We start from the raw sequence: 21,582 nt of genomic DNA, 5'->3' as shown, positions 1-21,582 counted from the left end.
TCCACACACTCCCATACATGTATTCATTTTCTGTTGTTTATGAAATATCTCTGAGGGAAAATGAGTTTTGCTTTGGATAATGCTAGGGAGCCCTCTCCTAACCTTCTTCTTAGCAATGAGAACCTCCAGTGGCCCTGACAAACCTTATTTATCAGGTGCCAGGAGGGATGCACAGGGCTTGTCAGTGCTGGCAGCTGCATTAGCAGTTGTTTCTCCTCTCCAGGTAACCAGAACAAAACCCCTCCATGGTGTTTTTTAAACTTCAGTTTAACTTGCAGTAGTAGCTCCATCCTGCATTTCTTTCAGCTGATGAATTTGTGACCTTTAGCCACTGTACTAATTCCTCTAATTGTAAGTGGCAGGACAATTTCCCTGTTGCTGTTGTGTAAGAGATGCAGAGAAACTTGCCAAGAGCAGCCTGTGACTTTTAACCGCTGTATTAACAGCCCTTATCGAAACTAAAACAGCCAAGTTAGGCCAGTGATCAGCCCAGCAGAGCAACCTTGCAACAGCCCCAATAAATGAGAAAACTCCCAGAGGATTTCCTTCCTTCCTTCAGCTGCTGGTTGGTGTGTGCAGCCACAGCAGTTTTTGTGCCCCAGGGTGGCTGTGCTGTGCTGGGGTGATGTGGGGAGCAGCTCTGGGCTGCAGCTCAGGGAATGGGCTCGCAGGGAATGGCAGGAGGAGGTGGCACAGGAGCTTCACTGCTCTGGCTGTGCCCTGCTGAGGATAAACACCAGGGCCATTGTGATGGACAAGCTGGACCTCATCCTTCCCAGTAATAACACTGTTAGCAATCATCTTCCCAGACAACACAAATAATGAGGTAGTGGCTTAACGAGGCACTTCCTCAACCCTTTATAAGTAGAGCCTTGTTTCCTTGGAAAAGGATAAATCTCTAATCTGCTGGGTATAGCTCTGCTCTAAGGGTTTTTATTTGCAACTAAATAAAATGTCAGGGTAAGCTTGGAATATTTGTCTGATGCATTCATATTCACTTCACCCTATTTTGTTTGCTTGAATGTCCTTGTTTAACGTTGTGGCATCTTGTTTTGCAGTTGCTTTAGGGTCACCTGTGGCGTGTGGCAGGTGAGGGAAAGCAGATGAAGAGTGACTGTACCAGGTCAGGGCCCAGCAGCCCCTTTCCAACAGCAGCCAGGAGCAGATGCTTGGTAGGAAAGAGCAAGATGCAGCAATCACAGACAGAGCTTCCCCTAAATGTGCTCTCAGCAGCCTGGGGCAGAGCTCCTGCCTTTGCCTAAGCCTGATTTAGGGAGCAGAGGGAGCAATATTCCCTCTGGAGTCCAACACTTCACGTTTTCTTTGCCAGGCTAATGGCAATTTTGAGCCCTTTTGTTTTTCTCCAGTTTTCCAAACTTTTGCTGATAGAGAACCCTGAATTAATCTTCAGGCCTTTTGGGTATTGGATTACACTCTGTCCCAGTCCTTTCTGTGACAGCAGTGCTGGAACTGGCATGGGATGCTAATCCTTCTGTAGCTATTCACTCAGTCGTAGAGGAAAATGCATGAAAGCAAATTGCTAGTCCAAGCTAAATTTAGATTTATTCAGTTGGAGTTAATTATAATCTTTATTTAGTCCCAAGCGATGCCTTCTTATCATACACTTATTATAGCTGAGAAAATTAATTTTTATTCTACCATAAAGGTGAATGTAATAATCTGGGTTCAGGGAAGGGATTACTTTAATAAGATTTATAGGCAGCCTTTCAGACAGCACGGTTTTATTACTATCTGTAGGTGGCCTTGCTGCACATATGTCTTTCAGTATGGGTGACTGTGCAAAATGCAGGCAAGCTAAAAACTCTGGAAAGCATCAGCTCAGAAACTTCACCATCCAACTTAATCTGCTGGCAGTGGCAAGCAGGCAAAGCACTTGCCTTGCTTTGGAACACAATAACACAATTTATGGCTGAATGTGTGGCCTGGTCAGGGATTTCATTCATATGCATGGTTTAATTTCACACTTAAAAATGTATTTTGGTAGACCAAAGATTTATGAGGCCAGAGATGTTGCTTTAGAGCTTTTTTGGAAGCAGAGTGCTGGGTAAACATAGGCATGTGGTTTCTCTGTTACTCCAGCCCATAAAAGCAGGTGCCTCAGTTATGTTTCCCACTGAACAAGGTTCATAAAAGCCTCTAAAAAACTTTTTGGAGGAGAAGCTTTAGTGTAGAGGGAGCCAAGAGCTCCCAAGAGCACGCAGCTCTGCCCTGGCCACCTTCAGTGCTCGAGCTCGGGGCTGGAAATGAGAGCTCCTGGCAGGGCTGCTCCCTCACCCTGCAGATTCCAGGGGCTAGGACAGGCTGAGGAATTCTGCACATTCCCTGATTTGCTGAGAGGGAGGTTGGAGCGTGCCTGGGATTCTGCAATGGGATGGGGCAGCTGCAGCAGAGAGTGGCCAGAATGTGCAGCTGCAGAGGAGCCTGGGCAGCAGAAAGTTTGACTCAGACATTTGGAGATAAGGATGTGAGACACTGTCCCAAGCCAACAAAAGTTAATTAACCTCTCTTCACTTTGAGATGTTCGGATTAAGTTTCTTTTCTTAATTGCATCCTTTTTCTCGTCTTTCCAAATGAGCTGCTGGTCCAGCAATGTTTTGCAAAGCAAATCAGTGTCTCCACAAATGTGCAATCAGGATTGAATTAAGGACTGTGAATTGGTTGCAAGTCCTACATCAAGTTCTAGCCTTACATGAAATTAGGATAAGAGGAAGAGAGAATGAGAAAAGCTTTAAGGGATTTTATCATCTTTTCTCACACTATTATTTTTAATATCTTGACAGCTTCTGGTCTAACTTTAATGTTAAAAATATACTGGGAGCCCTTCTTAACTCTTTCTTTCAGTATCATTTGTATTTTCAAATTATTCTGTTACAGCTGAAAACGCTAATTGTCATTATGGCTCTTTTTCTGTGCCAGTGGAGCTCACTGGATAACCAAGGCAAACATTAAAGGAGTAAGGCTTCTTTGTGAATGGAAGGTGATGGAATTTTTCCTCCTTTAGCTGGGTGATGGAATTTTACCCCTCAGGGGGACTGTGGAGGGTTCTCCTCATTTTCCTTATGAATGTAAAACTGAGGAGATGAGTCACAGGATGGGCTCTGAATGTAGGAAGTAAACAGTGACATCCTCCTTTCCTGGGCATTTCATTACACTTGGAGTGAGTCAGGGAGAGCACGAGGTGGGTGCTCATCCAGGCTCCCAAAATCCTCGCCAAGCCAGGCTTAGCCTACTCACAGTGCTCAAATGATGAATAAACTCGTAGTAGACTTCCACACTCTCTAATCTTCCTCCTCCTTCTCCTCCTGGCTCAGGAGTCAGAGCCTCTCATAGCTGGGGTCTCTGAGCAGCATCCCTGGCTATATCAGAGGCAGTGACCTACACAGCTGGTCCAGATTAATTATTTTCCTATCATTTATGAGTTCCAGAATAGCTTTCCTTGTGTAGACAGCCTATTCTGGGATACAGTGTGTTTTTATTCAGGGCTAATGCCTGCAATTCCAGGACAAAATAATTATTATGAATAGAGCCATTTTTATAGTGGAATAATGTACATGTGTAGTTTGATCTTTATGGTGTTTCAGTGAGGGCTGCTGGGAGGGGCTGGTGATTTTTCTCCTGTACAGACAAGCCATTGATTGCCTCTATGAGTCATGGATAACATCATAGCACTTACTGGCACCACATTACTTGAAATTATTCCTCTTTTACAAAGAGGAGTGTCTGTATCAGCTCGCTCTACAGTTCTGATGATGCTGCAGGAAAGATGAATTTTAACATTTTCACAGTTTTTCCACAGGTGCAGGATTGGCTTCTTGTTTGTTTTCAGAGAAAAAGGATATTGAAAGAGTTGCAATTTTAAACAGTTGTTGTTCCTTGCACCTCCAGCTTCAGAATTACTGATAGCTTATGGAAGACTTGGCTCCTGTTAAGTAGTTTGCTAAAGCAGAGACAAGATTTAGGTGTGAAATTTCGATTTATGTTCCATCAGGAGCTATTTTCCTTTTTAGCTACAAAAAGATAGTTTTAAAAGAATTTCCTCTTAGTACAACTTAAAATAGATGCATTGTCTTTAACACCGCCCTGCCACTGCCACCACTGCCTTCCAGCAGAATATTTGTTTTATTTCTTATTAAAAAGCATGAATTCTGAGAAATGGAGCTTTGATGAAATCTGGAGTTCCTTGAATGGCAGATTTTTATTGCACAGTCTGACCTGCAGCCCTGGCTTTGCATCTCTTTAAGTCCTGTGCCACTTTTTGTGGTGGCAGCCCAGGGTCAAGTGAGATTAAAACCAAAAATGATGGATAATTTTATGATTAGATAAAAAAATATCAAGAGAAAAGAACAGAAGCTTCATTTGAGCTGAGCAGGGTCAGGCCCAGGAAGGGGCACCTGGAGAGAACCTGTTACAAGGTCAAAGTTTTTCCAGAATTCCAACTAAATATCTCAATTCACATCCAACAGTGTTTCATTTGCACACATCTCCCCTCAACACCCCCAGTGCCCCAGCAGGCTGAGCAAACCAGGCTGTTCTGTGTCAGAAAGCTCTGGGGATGCTCATTTGGTCTCCATTTACTTTTCCTCAGCTCTTTTGGTACCTAATTAGAACTAACCCATGTTCTGGTCTAATGTTCTGCCCTCTTTGATCTTGCTGGATTGCTTATTAAAGGAGCAGGTGATTTTTTCATTGCATTATTGCACACCAGAAAGCTCCAAAAGTGTCTGGTTTCTGATTGCTGCTGTGAGGAGATTGATGCTATGGTGCTGACGTGCTGAATTAAAAAGGTGGGGTGTTGGCCTGCCATCGTATGAAGTATTTCTTTTTAGATCTTCCTACAACATCATAAAATGCTGCTAAATTCAGATATCATATTTTGTTGCAGGCTGATTCTAGGACAAAGCCCAGCCCTGTCTTCTGATGTTTATAGCTTCCCATATAAGCCTTCAGACAAAATTTGTATCTCATTTTGTTTGAGTTACAGTGGGATGATATCCTAGTCCTCGTACCAGTTCTGAGCAGAGGCACTGAAAAGTTGCCACTGTAATGAAATGGAGGAAAGGGAAAAACATCCTTTTTAAACTTCCTGTAAATCACTGCCTGAGAGAGATAAAATATCTGCATAAAGTGTGTGTGGGAGTCCTGTAATGTAAACACAAATGCATTTAAGCCTTGTCTTGTTTTTGGTTTGCAGCTATGTCAGTGTTTAAATCTCCTCTGCATCCTGGTGTGCCTTGGGGAAGGAGATTTTAGCTCTTGCTCCAGGAATCAGAGGGTCCTCTTGCTGCTCTGGCTCCTTGCTTATCTGCTTGACTGCTTATCTGTACAGCTGCAAAGTTTTTATGATAAATAAAAACTTTCAAATGTGGTTCAGTTTAGTTACAATTAATCCAGAAAGGGGCTTGTCTGCATTTGAATTTTTTGCAGAGAAAAAAATGCCCTTTCTTCCCTGCCTTTCTAGGCTTTCCCAGGATCAGAGCCCACTTTGGACACAGCACACGGCTGTGCTGGTGTGTTCCAGAGCTGGGCTGGTGGCAGGGGACACCCAGGTGGGGCTGCATTTGCATTTGCCTGCTGTGAAAAATGAGGTTCACTCGTTTAATAAATTATAAAAGGTTTAATATAAACAAAAAGACAATTAGGAGGCAAAGATAATAAAGGGTTAAAACAGCCAGGTGCCCTGGCACGCTGCCAGGAGCACACCTGATATCTTTGGAACACCCCTTTTATCCCATTGTGCTGTTGGGTTTTAATGAATATTCAAACTTTTCTAAGAATTAGTTTGTGTGGCCACTCCCCAGCTCTGCCTTTTTCGAGCACCTGCATTTGTTCTTAATTCCTCATTTATCTTCTTTTTATTTGGGCTGGGGTTCCTTCTTCTGCAGGTGGTCAGTGTTGATAGCAGCTTGGGCCCCATCATCTGTTCCCTGGAGGTTTTTTTGCTTTGTACAGACAGGACATTCCCCTAAAGTCTAAAATTCTTCTTGACCTACGCCTAAAATTTGCTAGCAGGAGAAATAGACATAGCAAAAGCATATAACATATAACATTCATCTTAATACTTGCAAAAGCCAATATCACAATATGGATCTATAACCCTGTGGAGCTGAGAGGAAGCCCTGACCTGATCCCCACCTGCAGTGCTGAGAGAGGAGATTGCTGGTAGAGAGTTTCCTGCTGAGAATTTTTTTTGTATATTTTTGCATGTTTATTCATTCCCAAGAATATTCTAATGGCTGAGAAAAGCCCCTTGACACAAGTAAATATACAGCAAAAGTAAAGGCAGAAGTATTGTGGTGAAATGAGAGGCATTTAAACACCTGTAGATAATATCAAACTATCAAAAAACAAATGACCAGAATTTCAGCTGAGAGCAAGAGCGGGACAAAGTCAAATGGATGAGATTTGCCTTAGAATCTGTCTTTGATAAATGTAGGCTTTAAAAATACACAACCTGAAAAAAAATAGCTTAAATATTAGAGCTTTTATCTCTGCTAAATTGTGGCTGCAAGTATCTGAGTCATCTGGCTTGAGCAGGTGTAATTGTTTGTGTGCTGTGTATGTGCTCTGCCCAGCCCTGACAAACACTGGAATCACCACTGGGCTTCAGAGAGACAACGAGAGCTTTGACCTTAGGCTCTGTCACTGTGCCTTTGTTATCTCTGTGCATTATGGAACTGCTGCATTTTAATTCCTTGGCTTTCTGTTTGTTTCCCAGTCCCAGGAGCTCGGATTCACCGGCTTTTTGTTGGAGAGTACGAATTGTTAGTTTGAAAGAGCCACTGTTTCTGCTAGAATCACGGCCCAGACTGAATATATCTCACTATTAATTAGAGATCAGCCCAAACAAAGATGTCTGTTTGATCCCTCCCTCCCTCTGGAATCTTTTCTTTCCTGGGAAAAATTGCTCAGCGCTGGCTGGAGTATTGACCATTGTTACAGAGAAACTTCTGAATGTGTTCCATTCTCCTCAGGAATTAAACCAAAAAAACCCTTCCAAGTGTCTGAGAACCTTCTGTGTGTGAAGGATTTCTCCTTCTCTCCTTCAGGTTCACCTTTCCTCTAAATCCATCCCACTGAGACCTCTATCAAACCCCATATATTTTAGTGGGAAAAGTTTTGGTTTCAAGAACATGAAGCTTTTATCAGGTTCTCACTAACTTCCAAGCTGCTGACCTGGCAGAATGGATTGGGAGTGATGCAGATGTTCAGTCCTCATTGCTTTGTGTCTTAGTGATGGTAGATTAAAGAAAATGTTCAGTTTTTACTGCTTAAACTGTTCTGTTTTACTGCTACTAATATTCAATATGCCAGTTTCTTAGGCACATTGAGACACGGGTGAGAAGCTGAAAGTTTGATCTGATGATAAAAAAAAAAAAATAAATAGAGTGCCAGTAAAAAGTTTTGGAAGTTAGTTTGGGATGTGGCCAATCAATCCTCTCTTTGTGGTAGCCAGTACTTGATTAATGGCTTTCAAGAAGATAACAGATTGGGGAAGGTGGAAAGCGAGCTGTACAGCTGATGCAGTGTTTCCAGCCTCAGCTTTGAACAGAAGTGTTATTCCACGGTGCCTGTGTCAGATTGTTCTGTAACTGTGGCCAGCAGTATTGATCCCCTGTAATCCATTGCTTTTGTCAGACACTGAGGCCGTGCTAAGCAAACATTTGAGTTGTGTTTCTGTTTCCTCTTCTCTTTGGCCTGCAGTGGTGGAGAGCCGAGGAGGGATCATGGACAGCATCCAGAGATTCTCAAACCTGCCAACGTATCTCCCTGCGAGCCCTCACGTCTCCAATGCTGATATTTTCTTCTTCCTCAAAGAAGCCAACCAGGATATCATGAGGAACTCCAGTTTGCAGTCTAGGGTGGATTCATTCTTTATATACAAAGCCAATCAGCCACCTGTCCTAAATGCCACGTACGGACCCTTTTCTGTTGAACAACCCGTTCCCTTGGACCTCATGCTGACTTCTGCATCTTTTGGTTTCACAAATAAATTCACTTTTAATTGGAAATTAAAATCCCACATAATCAACAGCTCAATCTATTCCAACAAACCTAAAATACAAACCTTGTTCTATATTGCGGGGAAGGACTGGGATGACTACGACTCCGAGGAGATGCTGCCTTGTGTGAAGATGTTTGCTTTCCTGGAGTCCAGAGAAGTGGTGGCCAGCTGCAGATTGACAGGCCACCTAGGATTATGTGTTGTGGAGTTGGAATTGTCTCCCAGCTGGTTCAGCTCCCCTCCACCTCTGGTTTCAGAGGAAACATCCTCCCTGGAAGGGATTACTGTGGAGCTCTTCTATAAGATTTATTCAGTGGATGGGGAATGCTCTCCAGAGGATGCAAAATGGGAAAACAATATCCATGCAGGTGAAGAGAATGAACACCAAGCTTTGTCAGCTATGGAGAGGATTGGTAGCATCGTTGTTTACCCAAATCAAGACAAATTAAAGCAATCTTCACTGAGGGTGGATGAAAATATCCTTATTCACTTGCCACTCAGCCCAGTCAGAGAGGGTGACATTGTGACCTTCCATGTTTTCCTGGCTGATTACTCGCTAGCAGACCAGTTTGTATTAAGGTAAGAGAATTTTTTATGTATTGTATGCAAAACAGGGGCAAATCAATGCTGGGTGTAAATCTTTGGTTATGTTTAGTGTTTTCATGAGACATTTCCTCTTTAGTAGGGGAAAACTATAAGTAGTCTTAAATTATTTGTGTGGATGACACTTTTTGGAACATGGGCATTGATTTTAAAGTATGGGCTATAAATGTTGGTTTGATTATTTTTTGTTTTAATTTAATGTTTGCTTCCAGTCATAATTCTGCCTCTTAAATTCTGCCTCTGTAAGTCAGCCAGGGCAACAGCTGCGATGTGTTTTGCTGAAGAGTTTGCAGGAGGGTTTTCTGTTTCTTTGGTGAAGTTTCCTCTGTTTTTATCAACTTTATTATCATCATCTTTCCAAAATGTACAGGCTACATCTTGCACAGGTCAAATGTGGTGAGAACTCTTTTGTTGCATTGTGCAGAGGGGAGGTGAGAGGTGAGAAAATGAGCTCAGACTCTGTAGGAAACCTTTGGCAGAGCCAGGATTTGGGGCCAAACTTTGCAAGTTGTCTTCAGTTTTCCTGTGAGATCATTCAAGCTTTTGATTGCTTGTTTTGTGGCCCATTTTTGTTTTTTAAGTTTGGGGACTCTGTTGACCTTTCCTTGTGAATCTGTCTGTAATAGGAGAGTTCAGGCATTTCTCACCACCCCCAGGGTTAGTGCTGCGTATTTGTCGTGTCCTCAGCTGTCAGACTCTGGGTTCAGAGCTGCACAGGGACCAAATTCAGAGAGAAATGTGAGCCAAACTGGGGGAATAAAAGGGCCAAAAGGTAATTGGAAAGTGTCATGTGCTGTAAGGATGTGAGACTCTTGGGAAAGGAGGAGCTGCAGCTCGTGCAAGGAAACCTCAGTGCAGATTTGTGCCTTAATCCCAACTTCTTGATCCGGGAACAACGGGAGCAGAACATGACAGAAGTGCACTTTGGGGACAGATGTTGAGAAAACACACAGCAAACCTTATGCAGCACTTTCATATCATTCAGCATTTGTGAAATAGCACATGCATATTGATAAACTTACAGATTGCTGCCTGAATGGGGACAAGTGGTTCACAGCACAGCTCTAATGGGGAAAATGTGTGAGAAATTTAATGGGGTTTAACCAAACTTTAAAAGGTTTGGGTCAGGAAGGGTCTTCCTTTAAACATAACTTATTCGTGCTTTTCTGTGGATTTCCTGTTTTTAATTTGTTAAATATGGATTTGGCTAGCATCCATCACCAGTAGATGGACTGGCCTCACGGAGCAGTCGGGTTTCAGCAGGCATCTATTGATCCCCGGTGCTATAGCAGAGAGATTATAGAATTTGCCTAAGGCTCTGCAAGGATTTAACATCAGCTCTTAATTCTCAGGGTTTTGTTCTCTTCCCCACACCACTGATAAAATTCCCAAGGTATTAAAGGCAGCCTAAGACGAGGATGTTTTCCTTCCACTGGGATTTCTAAAATAGCATTTACCTCATAAATAATGGTGCAAGGGTAAAGTTTTGATATTTCTGCTGGCCAGGAAATAATCAAAAACTTCTTCAAAAAGAGACACTTGAAATGCTGTCTTTCAAAAGCAAAACAGGTCCTGGAAGCACAGAGCAAGTGGCTAACCTGGGTTTTCAGGGAAGCAGAAAATGAGGGAGCAGGCTGGGGAGCCTTGGGATGATCCACAAGAGACCTCAGCTTGTCCCACAGCCCGTGGGATTTGCATGGCTCCAGCTGCCAGGTGTTCTCCCAACATGTGGAACGTCCATCTCAGTGCTCCCCAGCTGCTGGGAAGGCAGGCAGGTTTCCATGGGGATTTCCTTCTTTGAAAAGTGTATGGAATCTGTTCATCTCCAGGAAATGTTGCTGTTACAATAAATCAGCATGTTTTACGTGCCCAGAAATATTTCCTTGGAAAATTCACTATTGGCTCTCTGTAGTCTAGCCTGTCTGGGCTTTTATTTGGCTTTGCTTGCATTGTGCTTTTCATCAGAGAAACCTGAAAGTATTTTTATTTACCCTTCAGTTGAATGCTGAAAGTGAGAGGCAGAATGCAATTCTGCTGGTGGTTCACCTGCCCTTCAGAATGGAAAGAGTCCTTTGCAACTGATGCTGTGATTAGTTTGAATGATATATGTTGGGTCCAGGGAGAGATTTTCCAGCTGAAGTTTGCATGGAAGGCAGGGAATGATGCTGAGGGAAAGAGAAGCACTGTAGTGTCTACATCTAATTTATGCAGTTTCCCTCACCAGCTTTCCCTGTCTTTCTGCTCAATGCTAATGTCTGTGAAAAACCAGAAGGTTTTTATGTACATAGAATTTCTGTGTGTTATAGCCAGAGAAAAATACATTGAAGTGAATGTTTGCCTTGGGAAATATATTTTTGCCTAATATAACTGATAGTTTTTAATCATATCTGTTGTAAGTGTAGCAGGGTCTGGCTCATATGAGAGGATAGATCAAAACCAAGTCATTCTCAGCACAGCATTTGATGGCAGCCTTGAGCTCTGACAGGATGCAAAGGAGCAGATATGCTCAATTTTATGCACCTCTTTACTATTTCATGCTGTGTTGCATAGTATTTTATTTTATGCTGGATTTTCCCTAGCAGAACTGACTTCAATTCTCATATGGGAACTGATTCTTTTTTGTTTTGGTGAAATCTGTGATTCTTAAGCAAGCTTGGAAACGGAAGAGCAGTTGGAAGCAGTTCCTTGATTCAGCAATGTGTTGAGAGACACCTGCTTGTTAGATCCCCATCCTCCCCATGGTGTCACTCACAGGGTGACACTGCAGCTTGTTTGTGAAGCTCCAGCTATCACTCCAGCCCTTCCAGCAGTCCAGACTGATTTGGCTTGCCTTGAGCAAAGTCTTGGTTGGTTGTTTTCTCTCAATAACTTGAATTTCAGGCGGAGCTGGTGCTGTGTTTTAAATAAAATACATTTGTTTCTTTTCCTACTGGAATCCAGCCAGGGTGGCTGGGTGTCAGTGAAGGACAGGGATGTGTCAGGGGGCAGAATTTGGGCTCAGGGTGCATTTAGAGCCTTTGCTGTGCCTGCCACTCGTGTTGCTGCCTCTGTTGACAGATGATCTATACATGTGTGCCATGAAATGCTTGTGACACTGGAGATTAATTTGTGGCCTTGCTGGTGTGATCTGTGCTGCAAAATTCACCATCTGGGAAGATAAATTTTGCCCATTATGTTTGGTGGCTTGTCACTAAGCATAGTTTAACTGTAAAGGCAGGTGGAATGGGCTGTGTTGCCATGATTAAACTCTTTTATGGGCCACCTTGTTAAAAAAAAAAAAATAAGGGTAAAAATGAAGGACAGCTTTGAGATTCCAGCAGGACTCACACATACTTCAGTGTCACAAATTTTTAGGCATTTTTGTCCTTTGACGTGCTGGAGTATCTCTGTTTCCTTCTTCACTGATAAACTTGGATGAAATGCAGTAAATGAGGAAAGAAAAGATGGAAATCATGACTACAGAAGGGGTAACAGTAACTTTAGTGCTAATTGCTAAACAGAAGAAGTCTCCAGATACATGGAGGAGTTATAAAAGAGACAGGAGAAAACAATTCCTGCTCAACTGGAAGAACAGAAATCTCATCTAATAGCACTGGGAATGGCTTCTGCTTCTTCTGTGGTGTTTGTTATTATTGAACTCCATCTTGAGACTCAGAGGATGTATTTAAAAGAAAAATGGGACTCAATTTGTACAGCAGGAGAACGTTTAATGAAATAAATGGACAATTGCCCCTTGGTTATAGGAAAGAAACGAGGACATTCTCTTTAGGAGTAAACAATGGATTTTTGGCCTGTTTTCCAAGTCTCCCCATCTAAACTGTCAGTGAGTGAGTTCAGTGCTGCTCCTGAAAGCTGAGCATTAACAGCAAATTGTCACACACAAAACGTGGGTCTGTTGGCATCCTTTACACATCCCCAACACCAACAACTCATCCTTCTCTTGAGCCTGGTCAGAGCAGAACTGGAGATTGGAGAAATTCCAGGAATAACAGCGAGGGGCTGGGAAGGGAAGCAGCAGAGGCTCAGGATGTGGAGCTGTGGCTGCAGGGACATGGCAGGACCCTGCTCAGGGACCTCTCTGTCACTCAGTGCCTTGGCAACCTCAGGAGGAGGATTATCCACTCCTCCCTGCACTGCTCCACGCAGAGCAGGGCAAAGATTGCCTTTGGACTGGGGGATGAACCAGGACAAGGTGTAATACATGCCAGGAGGCCCTTCCTGATTATTCTCACTAGGCAAAATGATATTAAGGATTTATATTAATAAACATATATCCATATGGAGGAGGTGATGTCTCCTGCTAAGGAATAAAAATTGCACAGACCATTAAAAGTGACTTACAAGGCTTCTGCGTTAATAATGAAAGATCTGGAGAAGTCTGAGCAGTCGTCTAGAAGGCCAGAAAAAGATCATTAAGAGGATGTCTCCTGCCAATAGCTGCCAAGAGCAAACAAGGGAAAGAAAACAGAAGGTTTTGGATCTGGAAATGCATAGAAAATGAGAGAGTACAGACTGTGGGGAATGCAGCCTGGCTGCCTGTGAGGAGGAGGCTCCACATGGCCTTCATCGCTCCTAAGCAAGCTGGTGGGAATGGGGAAGCACTGTCACTGGGATTATTACTGGAGAGACAAAGAAATGATTCACTGAAACATCATTTTAGGATGAACATTCAGCAGAAATCGATGTGTTGAGAAAGGAAAAAAAAACCCCAACTTTTCTGGGAGCTGCTGGCAGTCCATGGCTCTGCTGCATCCCTATCCATGAAGCAACCTGGAAATAATTGTGCCACACTGGCAGCTTCTGTCTCCTCACTTGCCTTAAGATAACCTCCTCTGCCCTAGCCACTCTGGAGAGGGAGAAGAAAAGAAACCACCCCCTCATACAGCCTTAAAACCAGTTCAAAATGACAAAGAAACCCCTCCTCCTTAGAGCTCGAGCAATGCTAAAAGCTCAGAAAGCGATGGATCTCCGACAGGGAATAAATGACCCAGTGAATCCTGAAAGACCCTGCAAGACTACAGTCAATAAAGCTTTTTAATGGAATTTCAGATAAAGGTCAACTATGTGCTGCAATAATCAGCTGTCCATGATCACTGCCCAGGCAGAGCAGCAGCTCCAGCGACAGAGAGAAGCCCTGGGAATTGTTGGATATTGGCTTGGAAGCGCTTCCAGATGGGATTGCAGCCTCTTGGTGATAAAACAGGGGTTTTTAATTGAGATGTTTCCTGATGGAAATCTCTGTGTCCCTGCAGAAGGAGTCCTGGATGTGCTGCTTTGTGCCCAAAGCAAGTTCCTGTGCTGTTATGAAGGTGCTGGTAGGGGAAGGAGGATGGGGCCAGGGTCCTGGTGACTGTGGCAGGTGTTCCCACCGTCTGCTCCTTCCCTTGGCCTCCACAGCCTTGGCTCAAGGATGTTCTCTTCTCTCATGGAAGTGGGGGAATGTTTGTAAGAGTTGGAGAGGAGGGTGGATCAAAATGCAGAATTAGATTAATTACAGATCTTTAGCCTGTGTGTGTATTCCACCAGTGATTTTCACTGAGAAGGTGAAGAGCCTGCCAGTTAATTTGAATTTTGGTGGTTTGGGAATATTTCATGTTGTGTGCTAGAACACTGAGTACAGCTGGAATGAAACAAGGATCCACTTCCCATTGGAAAAGGTGTTTGGTTTGCCTTGAAACCCTGCTTCTCCTTCCATTCAATCCCTGCCAGCACCTCAGCTATCTCATTCATCTGCCCATCTGCACCTGTGAGCAGCAGGGACATGGCAGTGCCATGTACTTTAGTTTGCAGTGTCTCAAATCCAGACCCACAAAGGCAGAAGAAAGAGAGGGAGCTGTGTAGATTCCAAGTTGTTGGGTGCACGAGCAGCTCTCGTGGCCGTTCTGTGGGATGGTGGTGCTGTGTGGCACTGGCTCTGCATCTCGTTTGACACAGCAGCTCATTTGGCACGAGAGTGACAGGAAAGGATTGTGAGAGGAGCCCTGACAATCTCTTGTCTGCCAGCGTCAGCAGGCATTGCTCTGCTCTGCAGAGGATGTGAAAAGCATTTCCCATGGATCTGGAAGGTGCCAACACGCCACGTGACAACACAAACTCTGCCTTGTTGATGGTAATGGAAAAAGATTTTACACTTCTAGATGGTTCAGGTTCTACAAGCTTGTTGTGAGCTGAACCCCATCTCCAGAAGCTTCACCATGGCAGCTCCTGCTAATGAACTGCAGGCAGCTGGTGCAGAGCTCGGTGCTTGCTGCAGGGCTGGGTGGGTGTGCAGAGCCCTGCCAGCACTGCCTGCCACCGAGGGCACCTGCGAGCTGAGCCTGCCTGGGAGGGCGTTCTGGAGCAGGGATCACTAAGCCTGGCTTTGTGGCACCTGCTCAGACTCTGTCAGTGTGAGGGTGCGTGGGGTGGGGATGCCTTTGGATGAGGAGCCCCAAAGACTCAGGGCATTGTCACTGCTCTTCTCCAGAACCTGCTCTTGCTGGGGGCTATCCTGTCTTACCTTTGCTGTGATTTATGTTGGTGCAGCTCTGAAATGGGAAGGGAAACCACAGAAGATGGAATTAGAAGCTGAGTTTTGCCTGTGAGCATCCTGCTCTGAGTTCAGTTACCTCCGTTAATGAACACAAAGCTGCCTTGGGGTGACAAAACTGCTTCAGTTCACAGTATCACAAAGGGCAATTTAAGGAAGACAGATGTAAGACAAACATTTTCTTCATCCATTTCTTTTATTTTTTACTTTGTGCTCAGGTTGGAAACACAGGTCAGCAAAGGTTCCTGTCTTTGAGTGATCATTTCAAGTTTGGGGCACACTGTGGCTCTCTGCAAACTGTGTGTCCTCGTAAAGGAGTCCCTGGCGGGGAGCTTGGGGGCAGCCTTTGTTTTGGACAATATGCTGAGTAGTCCCTGCTTTGTGCTGCCAGACAATGATGGCATTGATCAGCTTCTTGTACAGCTCTTCATTAGCTGGCAGTGCAGTAAATCACAGTCTTGTTTAAACAAGTCAGACACAACAGTGATTCGGTCGTTGATGCAGTTACTTCTCCTTCTATTCATTACATTCAGAGTAATGAATAGTATTAAAAGTAGAAAAATGTGACTACTTTGAAATTTCCTTTTCTCCTGAGATGTTTTAGGCCATGCATTGCTGTCATTTTATCCTGGTAAAAACCAGATTACTCTCCCGTGAAGCTGATGAAGTATTGCTTTGAGTGAGCACATTGATCTCAATTTCTTCATGTTCCCCCTGATGCAACAGGGAGTTGCTTTTGTCCTTGTGTTTACCCATGAGTTTTTGCATGGTCTGATAGAAGAAGGCCAGTGTGATAGTTTGCTGACAGCTTTGGGGAGGAAGGCCTCTCAGAAAGAGCAGGAAACCAAATACTGCAAGAAAAGTGTCAGCATATCTTCTTGTTTTGGGTGCTGCTCCTGCTCCCCCTGCAATTTATGTCAATAAAAGACTCGTAAGAAATGGTTTTGGACAAGGCAGAGCAGGGAGCTGTGCTGTGTGTGAGGTATTTAATGCTTCAAATAGCTGCCACGTCTGTCTTGGATGCTGTAGTCAGCCAGGTTATGAAAGAAATCATATTAACAAAGTTATTGGATCCCAGATGAATCTAAAGAGCTGCAGGAGAAGAAAACAGTGACAAATGAGTCTGCCATTCTGAGGCACAGCAAATGGTGCTTACAGTTAAAGCTATTGCACTCCTTGCACCGTTCCCTGGCAGCCCTGGAGCACAGCAGTGCCAGGATGGGGAACCTCGGGCTGGCAGAGCCCCAGAGCCCCTGCAGTGGGGCCACTGTGAGTGACACGGGGGACACCAGGGCAGGGGCCCTTCTGGAGCTTTCCAGAGCCCTGAGTGCTCTGGTTCTCCTCTCCCTGCAGTTTTCTGTCTGCCCTTCCTGCCCTGAGCAGTGCTGGGTGTCAGAGCCCTGGGTGCAGCAGTGCTGGGTGTCAGAGCCCTGGGTGCAGCAGTGCTGGGTGTCAGAGCCCTGGGTGCAGCAGTGCTGGGTGTCAGAGCCCTGGGTGCAGCAGTGCTGGGTGTCAGAGCCCTGGGTGCTTCACCCTGCGGTGGGGGTTCCATCCTGAACAAAAGGGAAATGCCTCTCCAGTCTGTTCTCCTCAGGATCCCCGGGGAGATGCTGTGGGTATTCCCAGCAGAGGAGGAATTGCTCTGAGCAGCAGTATTTCCAGGAGGGTGCTCCTGGGAGAGCCATGTTCAAGCAGCCCCGTGTTTGTGGGGCAAATCTGTCACCCTCCCTCTGCCCCCACCATGCTTTCCTTTAAATGGCTCCCTAGGACCAAAATGCACCTTCCTGTGCCCCCACTACATCTTTTTGAAAATTGTCCTGCCAAGTGGACTTTCTCAGTTCCTTTTTTCCTCTGTGTGGCCCAACATTTTGTGGTATTAATGAAGGAGTCCTCAAATGCATTTTCACTAAATCCCCATCTCTAATTGTGCTGGTCCTAGAGGATGGCAAGTGGGAAAGGCAGAGAAGCAGAAGTGTGGGGAAGGTAATGCCTTGTTCATGAGCTTCCTAAGCATCTGCTCAAGTTAATGAGGGTCTGGGCAAGAAATGTGCAAGCAGCCACAGGGAGCACAGGGATGAGCACTTTGATGCTGATCCCTGGTGGAGGATGGTGATGAAATGGCACCAAGTGATGACAGTGTGAAAAGCTTGTCTTGTCCTGGGAGGTAGCAAAGGGTGAGGGAGAAGCAGTAGCAGATTGTGAGAATCTGGACCTGAATCCAAATGCATCGTGAGTTTTGGGTTGCTTTGGATCTGAGAGTTTGGCTCTGGCCCATCTCTAATTTAATTTGCCTGGCCAGAGTCTTCTCAGTCTTACCCAGAAAAGAAGGGTGATTTAATTGACTTCCGTAGGGTTACTTAGGATTTGTGCCAGTAGAACTACTTGGATTTGGTTGTGTGAAGGCACATGTGTGTGTGCCAGTGTCCTGGCTTCATGTTTCTCTGGGAAATTTCTTAGGGACAGTGGCAACCCCGAGTGGGTGGGTGGGCAGGACACAGATGGAGAGGGAATTGTGATGTTTGGAGCTCTGTTTTTAGTGGCACACAGTAACACCAGCAGAAAACTCTTAACTGTGGCATTTCCTGCTGTCATCTCCATAATGTGGTGTAAGTACCTATGCTCCTCAGCTAAGATGACTTTTGACTCATTTGCCAAAGCTAATAACCCTTTAAAAATAATTTAAACCTTTTCAGAATTATTCCCCTGATGCTCTTGGGACCAGTAGTCCTTTATTTGCCATAGAGCAGCCACAGAATGAATAGCAGTACTGTGGACTCCCTCAAACAGCGACCTTATGTGAGATGTAGCGATTACAGCAATTAAATCCTCTTTGCCAAGGCAACCAGGGCTTTATTTCAAACTGAAGTTACATTTTTTTTTCCCCCAAATGAATCTCTTCTGCATGCATTATTCATTTTTCTTTGGAACATTTAGCCTGTGCAAATTCCACGAGCTCAAATTCAGTATTATTACTTATTAATTATTGTGTTGAGGTAATGTCTAGGACATTACTGCCTCAAGGGGTCGGAGGGCACCGGGTTTCCCAAGCAGCCCAGAGCAGAGCAAGGCCATAACCTTTGTCTCGAGGTAGGGGTTGAAAATTTAACAGCATTTGTAGAACAACTTGTGAGAGTTTGCATTTGCTAACCCAAGTCAAGGAAGTCTGGGGCATTTTGGTCTGGTGGGTTCTTAGGCCAGGACAGATTTGACCATACCCTTAAACTTGTGTTTGAACAAGGTTGATCCTGTCAGCTCGAGCATTTTAAGTCCTGCATTCTCATCATTGTGGCTCTTGCTTGGAGAAGGGAAGGTCAGTGATCAACAATAATGGTTAAGGTGCAACATTTTCTTGAACAATTTTGAAAATTCTAGCTTAGGATGGTCTTTGGAATCCTTTGTTTTTAAAGAAATGTGCTACACTCTCCTTTTAAGATTACGGGAGTTCATTGTCTCTTTCTGGTATTACATAAATAGCCTCTTGATTGACAAGGAAACTAAAATGATTCTGTTTAAATCTGTACTGTTCTCCTAAGAAATCTACATTCATTATTCCTGGGATGACTGAAAGATTTACAATAGTTTATAATCTGGTATCATTTCATTCTTCTTCTTGGTATTATTAATCACCTTGTCATGAAACGTCAGGAGAACTTTGTTCAGCTTGCATGATTTGGGCTGAGAAAGCCATCCTTTAATATTAATGTTTCTTAGGAAATTGGGTAGATATCTTTGCATTCTCGGAACCATAAAACAGATGAATGATGTCCTTTGACTAGACATTAGATGCTTACAGGCTGCTGAAGCTGAAGAATGGATGAAAAAGCCCTGCAGCTGTACCATGGTGGGAAGAAAAATGACCTTGCAGAGCAGATCTGGTTCAGGTCAATATTTGGTTGTAGGATCTGCAGTCAGGAGTGCCAGGACGGTGTTTGTGCTTCTCCTGGAACTCTCCCTTAGTGTGGCCACATCAATGCTTGTGTCTCACCGGGGACATGAAACCCAGGTCCCAATTATTTGGTCATTTAAAGATTCCCAAGCCTCGAGGCAGCCAACCAGGATCCTGGCTGGATTTCAGCTGCAGTAATTACAATTTGCCGGCTCAGATTTTCTCTGCCTCTTAAATCACATCCGCTATTTTTCACTTCCTTTGCTGAACTGCTGTCCCCTGTGCTGTTGTTGGTGATAATAGTTGTAATGCTTTGCCTATTTATGTAATGTTACTTTATCTGTAATGTCTCACAGTGTTTGCACAAGAAACGTCTGTCATTGCTTTCATTTTACAAGTCACTGTTTTTATTGCTCATGTTCCAGCGATACACCTCAAAGAGCAGATGCTTTCCAAAAGGAGGAAGGCAATGCCTCTTCTACCCTCAACCTGTTATTTTCAGTGAGGACCAGGGGGCCGTTGAGACGTTCCTGTGTTGTCCCTTGTTCGCAGGGCAGATGGATTTGGGGTGCCCCAGGGTGGGTGGGCAGGGAGGTGCCATCCTGCGGGTACCCCAAGGGGGATGGCCCGAGCCCGGCTGGTGGCAGCGCTCGGGTGTCCCTCGGCTCCGGCACAGGCCAGGAGAGGCCAGAGCGGACTCGTGTGTGGAGCAGGACAGGCGGGAGAGCCCCCGGGGACAGGGGAGCGCTGCGGGAAGGGCTTGGGGAAGGGCTTGGGGAAGGGCTTGGGGAGCGTTCTGGGAAGAGTTTTAGGGAGCGCTTTGGGAAGGGTTTTGGGAAGGGTTTTAGGGAGCGCTTTGGGAAGGGTTTTGGGAAGGGTTTTGGGAAGAGTTTTGGGAAGGGTTTTGGGAAGGGTTTTGGGGAGCTTTGGGAAGCGCTTTGGGGAACATTTTGGGGAGCGTTTTGGGGAACACTTTGGGAAGGGTTTTAGGGAATGCTTTGGGGAGCTTTGGGGAACACTTTGGGGAGCTTTGGGAAGTGCTTTGGGGAACACTTTGGGGAGCTTTGGGGAACACTTTGGGGAACACTTTGGGGAGCTTTGGGAAGTGCTTTGGGGAACACTTTGGGGAGCTTTGGGGAACACTTTGGGGAACACTTTGGGGAGCTTTGGGGAACACTTTGGGGAGCTTTGGGGAACACTTTGGGGAGCTTTGGGGAACACTTTGGGGAACACTTTGGGGAGCTTTGGGAAGTGCTTTGGGGAACACTTTGGGGAGCTTTGGGGAACACTTTGGGGAGCTTTGGGAAGTGCTTTGGGGAGCACTTTGGGGAGCACTTTGGGGAGCTTTGGGGAACACTTTGGGGAGCTTTGGGGAACACTTTGGGGAACACTTTGGGGAGCTTTGGGGAACACTTTGGGGAGCCCTTTGGGAAGGACGTGGCTCGGTGCAGGCTCAGGAGCCTCGGCTGGGAGCGGGAGCTGTGTCTTGGCTGTGATCCTTCGCAAAACACTCAAATCATCACCACCCCTCAAAATGCCTCCTTGGGGGGACATTTAGGAACTTTCCATCTGTGCAAGCCCCTGCAAAGGGCAGAGCCCCGGCAGCCTGCAGGGCTGCCCCAGGGATGTGTCCTAGTGAGGAGGAGCAGGGCTGTGCAGGGCTGTCCACAACCCTGGGGTGCACCCAGGCTCGGACTCAGATCTGCAATTCACCCCAAAATGAAACGCTTGTACTGTGGTTTATTCCTTTTCTTTTTCTTTTTTTTCCTCCCCTCCCTCCTTAAATGATTTCTGAGCTCTGTTGCATTTTCTCGTTATGAATGTGCCCCATGTGTGAGCTGGATATTGCTAATGCACTTCATAAAGCAAATTTCCCTGCTGCTCTGAAGGTTAAGAAGCTGTAAGTGAGATTGTCTCTTTGCACAACAACTTTCTGTTTTGGACTTGAGAAACAATGGAAATGTAGTTAATGTTCAGCCTGACAGAGTCTTAGCAAACATATTAAGGGCTTCATTTAATAAAATCATATTTCTCTTCCATAGACAAGAAGCAGAATAGACTTGAGCCCTTTTTAATGAATAAAGTCTTAGTAAGGCACTTGCAATCTTTCTTTATGTAAAGCTTATTCTCAGTTTTTTATTTTTCTTTTAGGAGCCAGGAAGATTTAGTGCAGCATTTTCTAAATTGTGTTGTGCTTCCTTTGGAATAGAATAGAAAGGGAAATGTATCTTAATGTTAAACAGACAAGAAACAAAAATGTGGTTTTTCCCCAAAGAAAAGTTAAACATTTGCAAGAAAAATGTTCTTCACGGAAATTTCAATTCTGTTAAAAACACATTTACTGTCAGAAAATAATGGTGCTGGATGAGCTCTAATAATAAACCAATTTGTGTGTACCACGGGAGTGGACTTTTTCAGCCTTTTGTTATAAGTCATGCTGGAAGGGCTGCCACTGGGCTACAAGAGCACAGATATTTTCACACTGGGATTTGTGTCTGCTTGAATTATGTGAATAACTCCATTGAAGTACAACTGGGAAAA

At 44.7% G+C, this 21,582-nt stretch overlaps 1 protein-coding gene across 2 annotated transcripts in view; it reads left to right on the top strand.

Moving 5' to 3' along the window:
* Positions 1-21,582, top strand: part of TMEM132B (transmembrane protein 132B) — a 210,754-nt gene that overhangs the window by 52,070 nt on the left and 137,102 nt on the right. For both annotated transcript variants that reach the window (XM_086856500.1, XM_086856499.1), the window contains exon 2: positions 7,723-8,602. In XM_086856500.1, the coding sequence (XP_086712626.1) occupies positions 7,746-8,602 (857 nt within the window). In that variant the 5' untranslated portion in view covers positions 7,723-7,745. The remainder of the gene's footprint in view (positions 1-7,722; positions 8,603-21,582) is intronic.

This window comes from Cyanistes caeruleus, chromosome 18 (genome assembly GCF_971803275.1).
Source record: "Cyanistes caeruleus chromosome 18, bCyaCae1.hap1.1, whole genome shotgun sequence".
NCBI classification, from domain to species: domain Eukaryota; kingdom Metazoa; phylum Chordata; class Aves; order Passeriformes; family Paridae; genus Cyanistes; species Cyanistes caeruleus.
The sequence above is the reverse complement of the archived record's forward strand: the minus strand, read 5'-3'. Positions and strand labels throughout refer to the sequence as shown.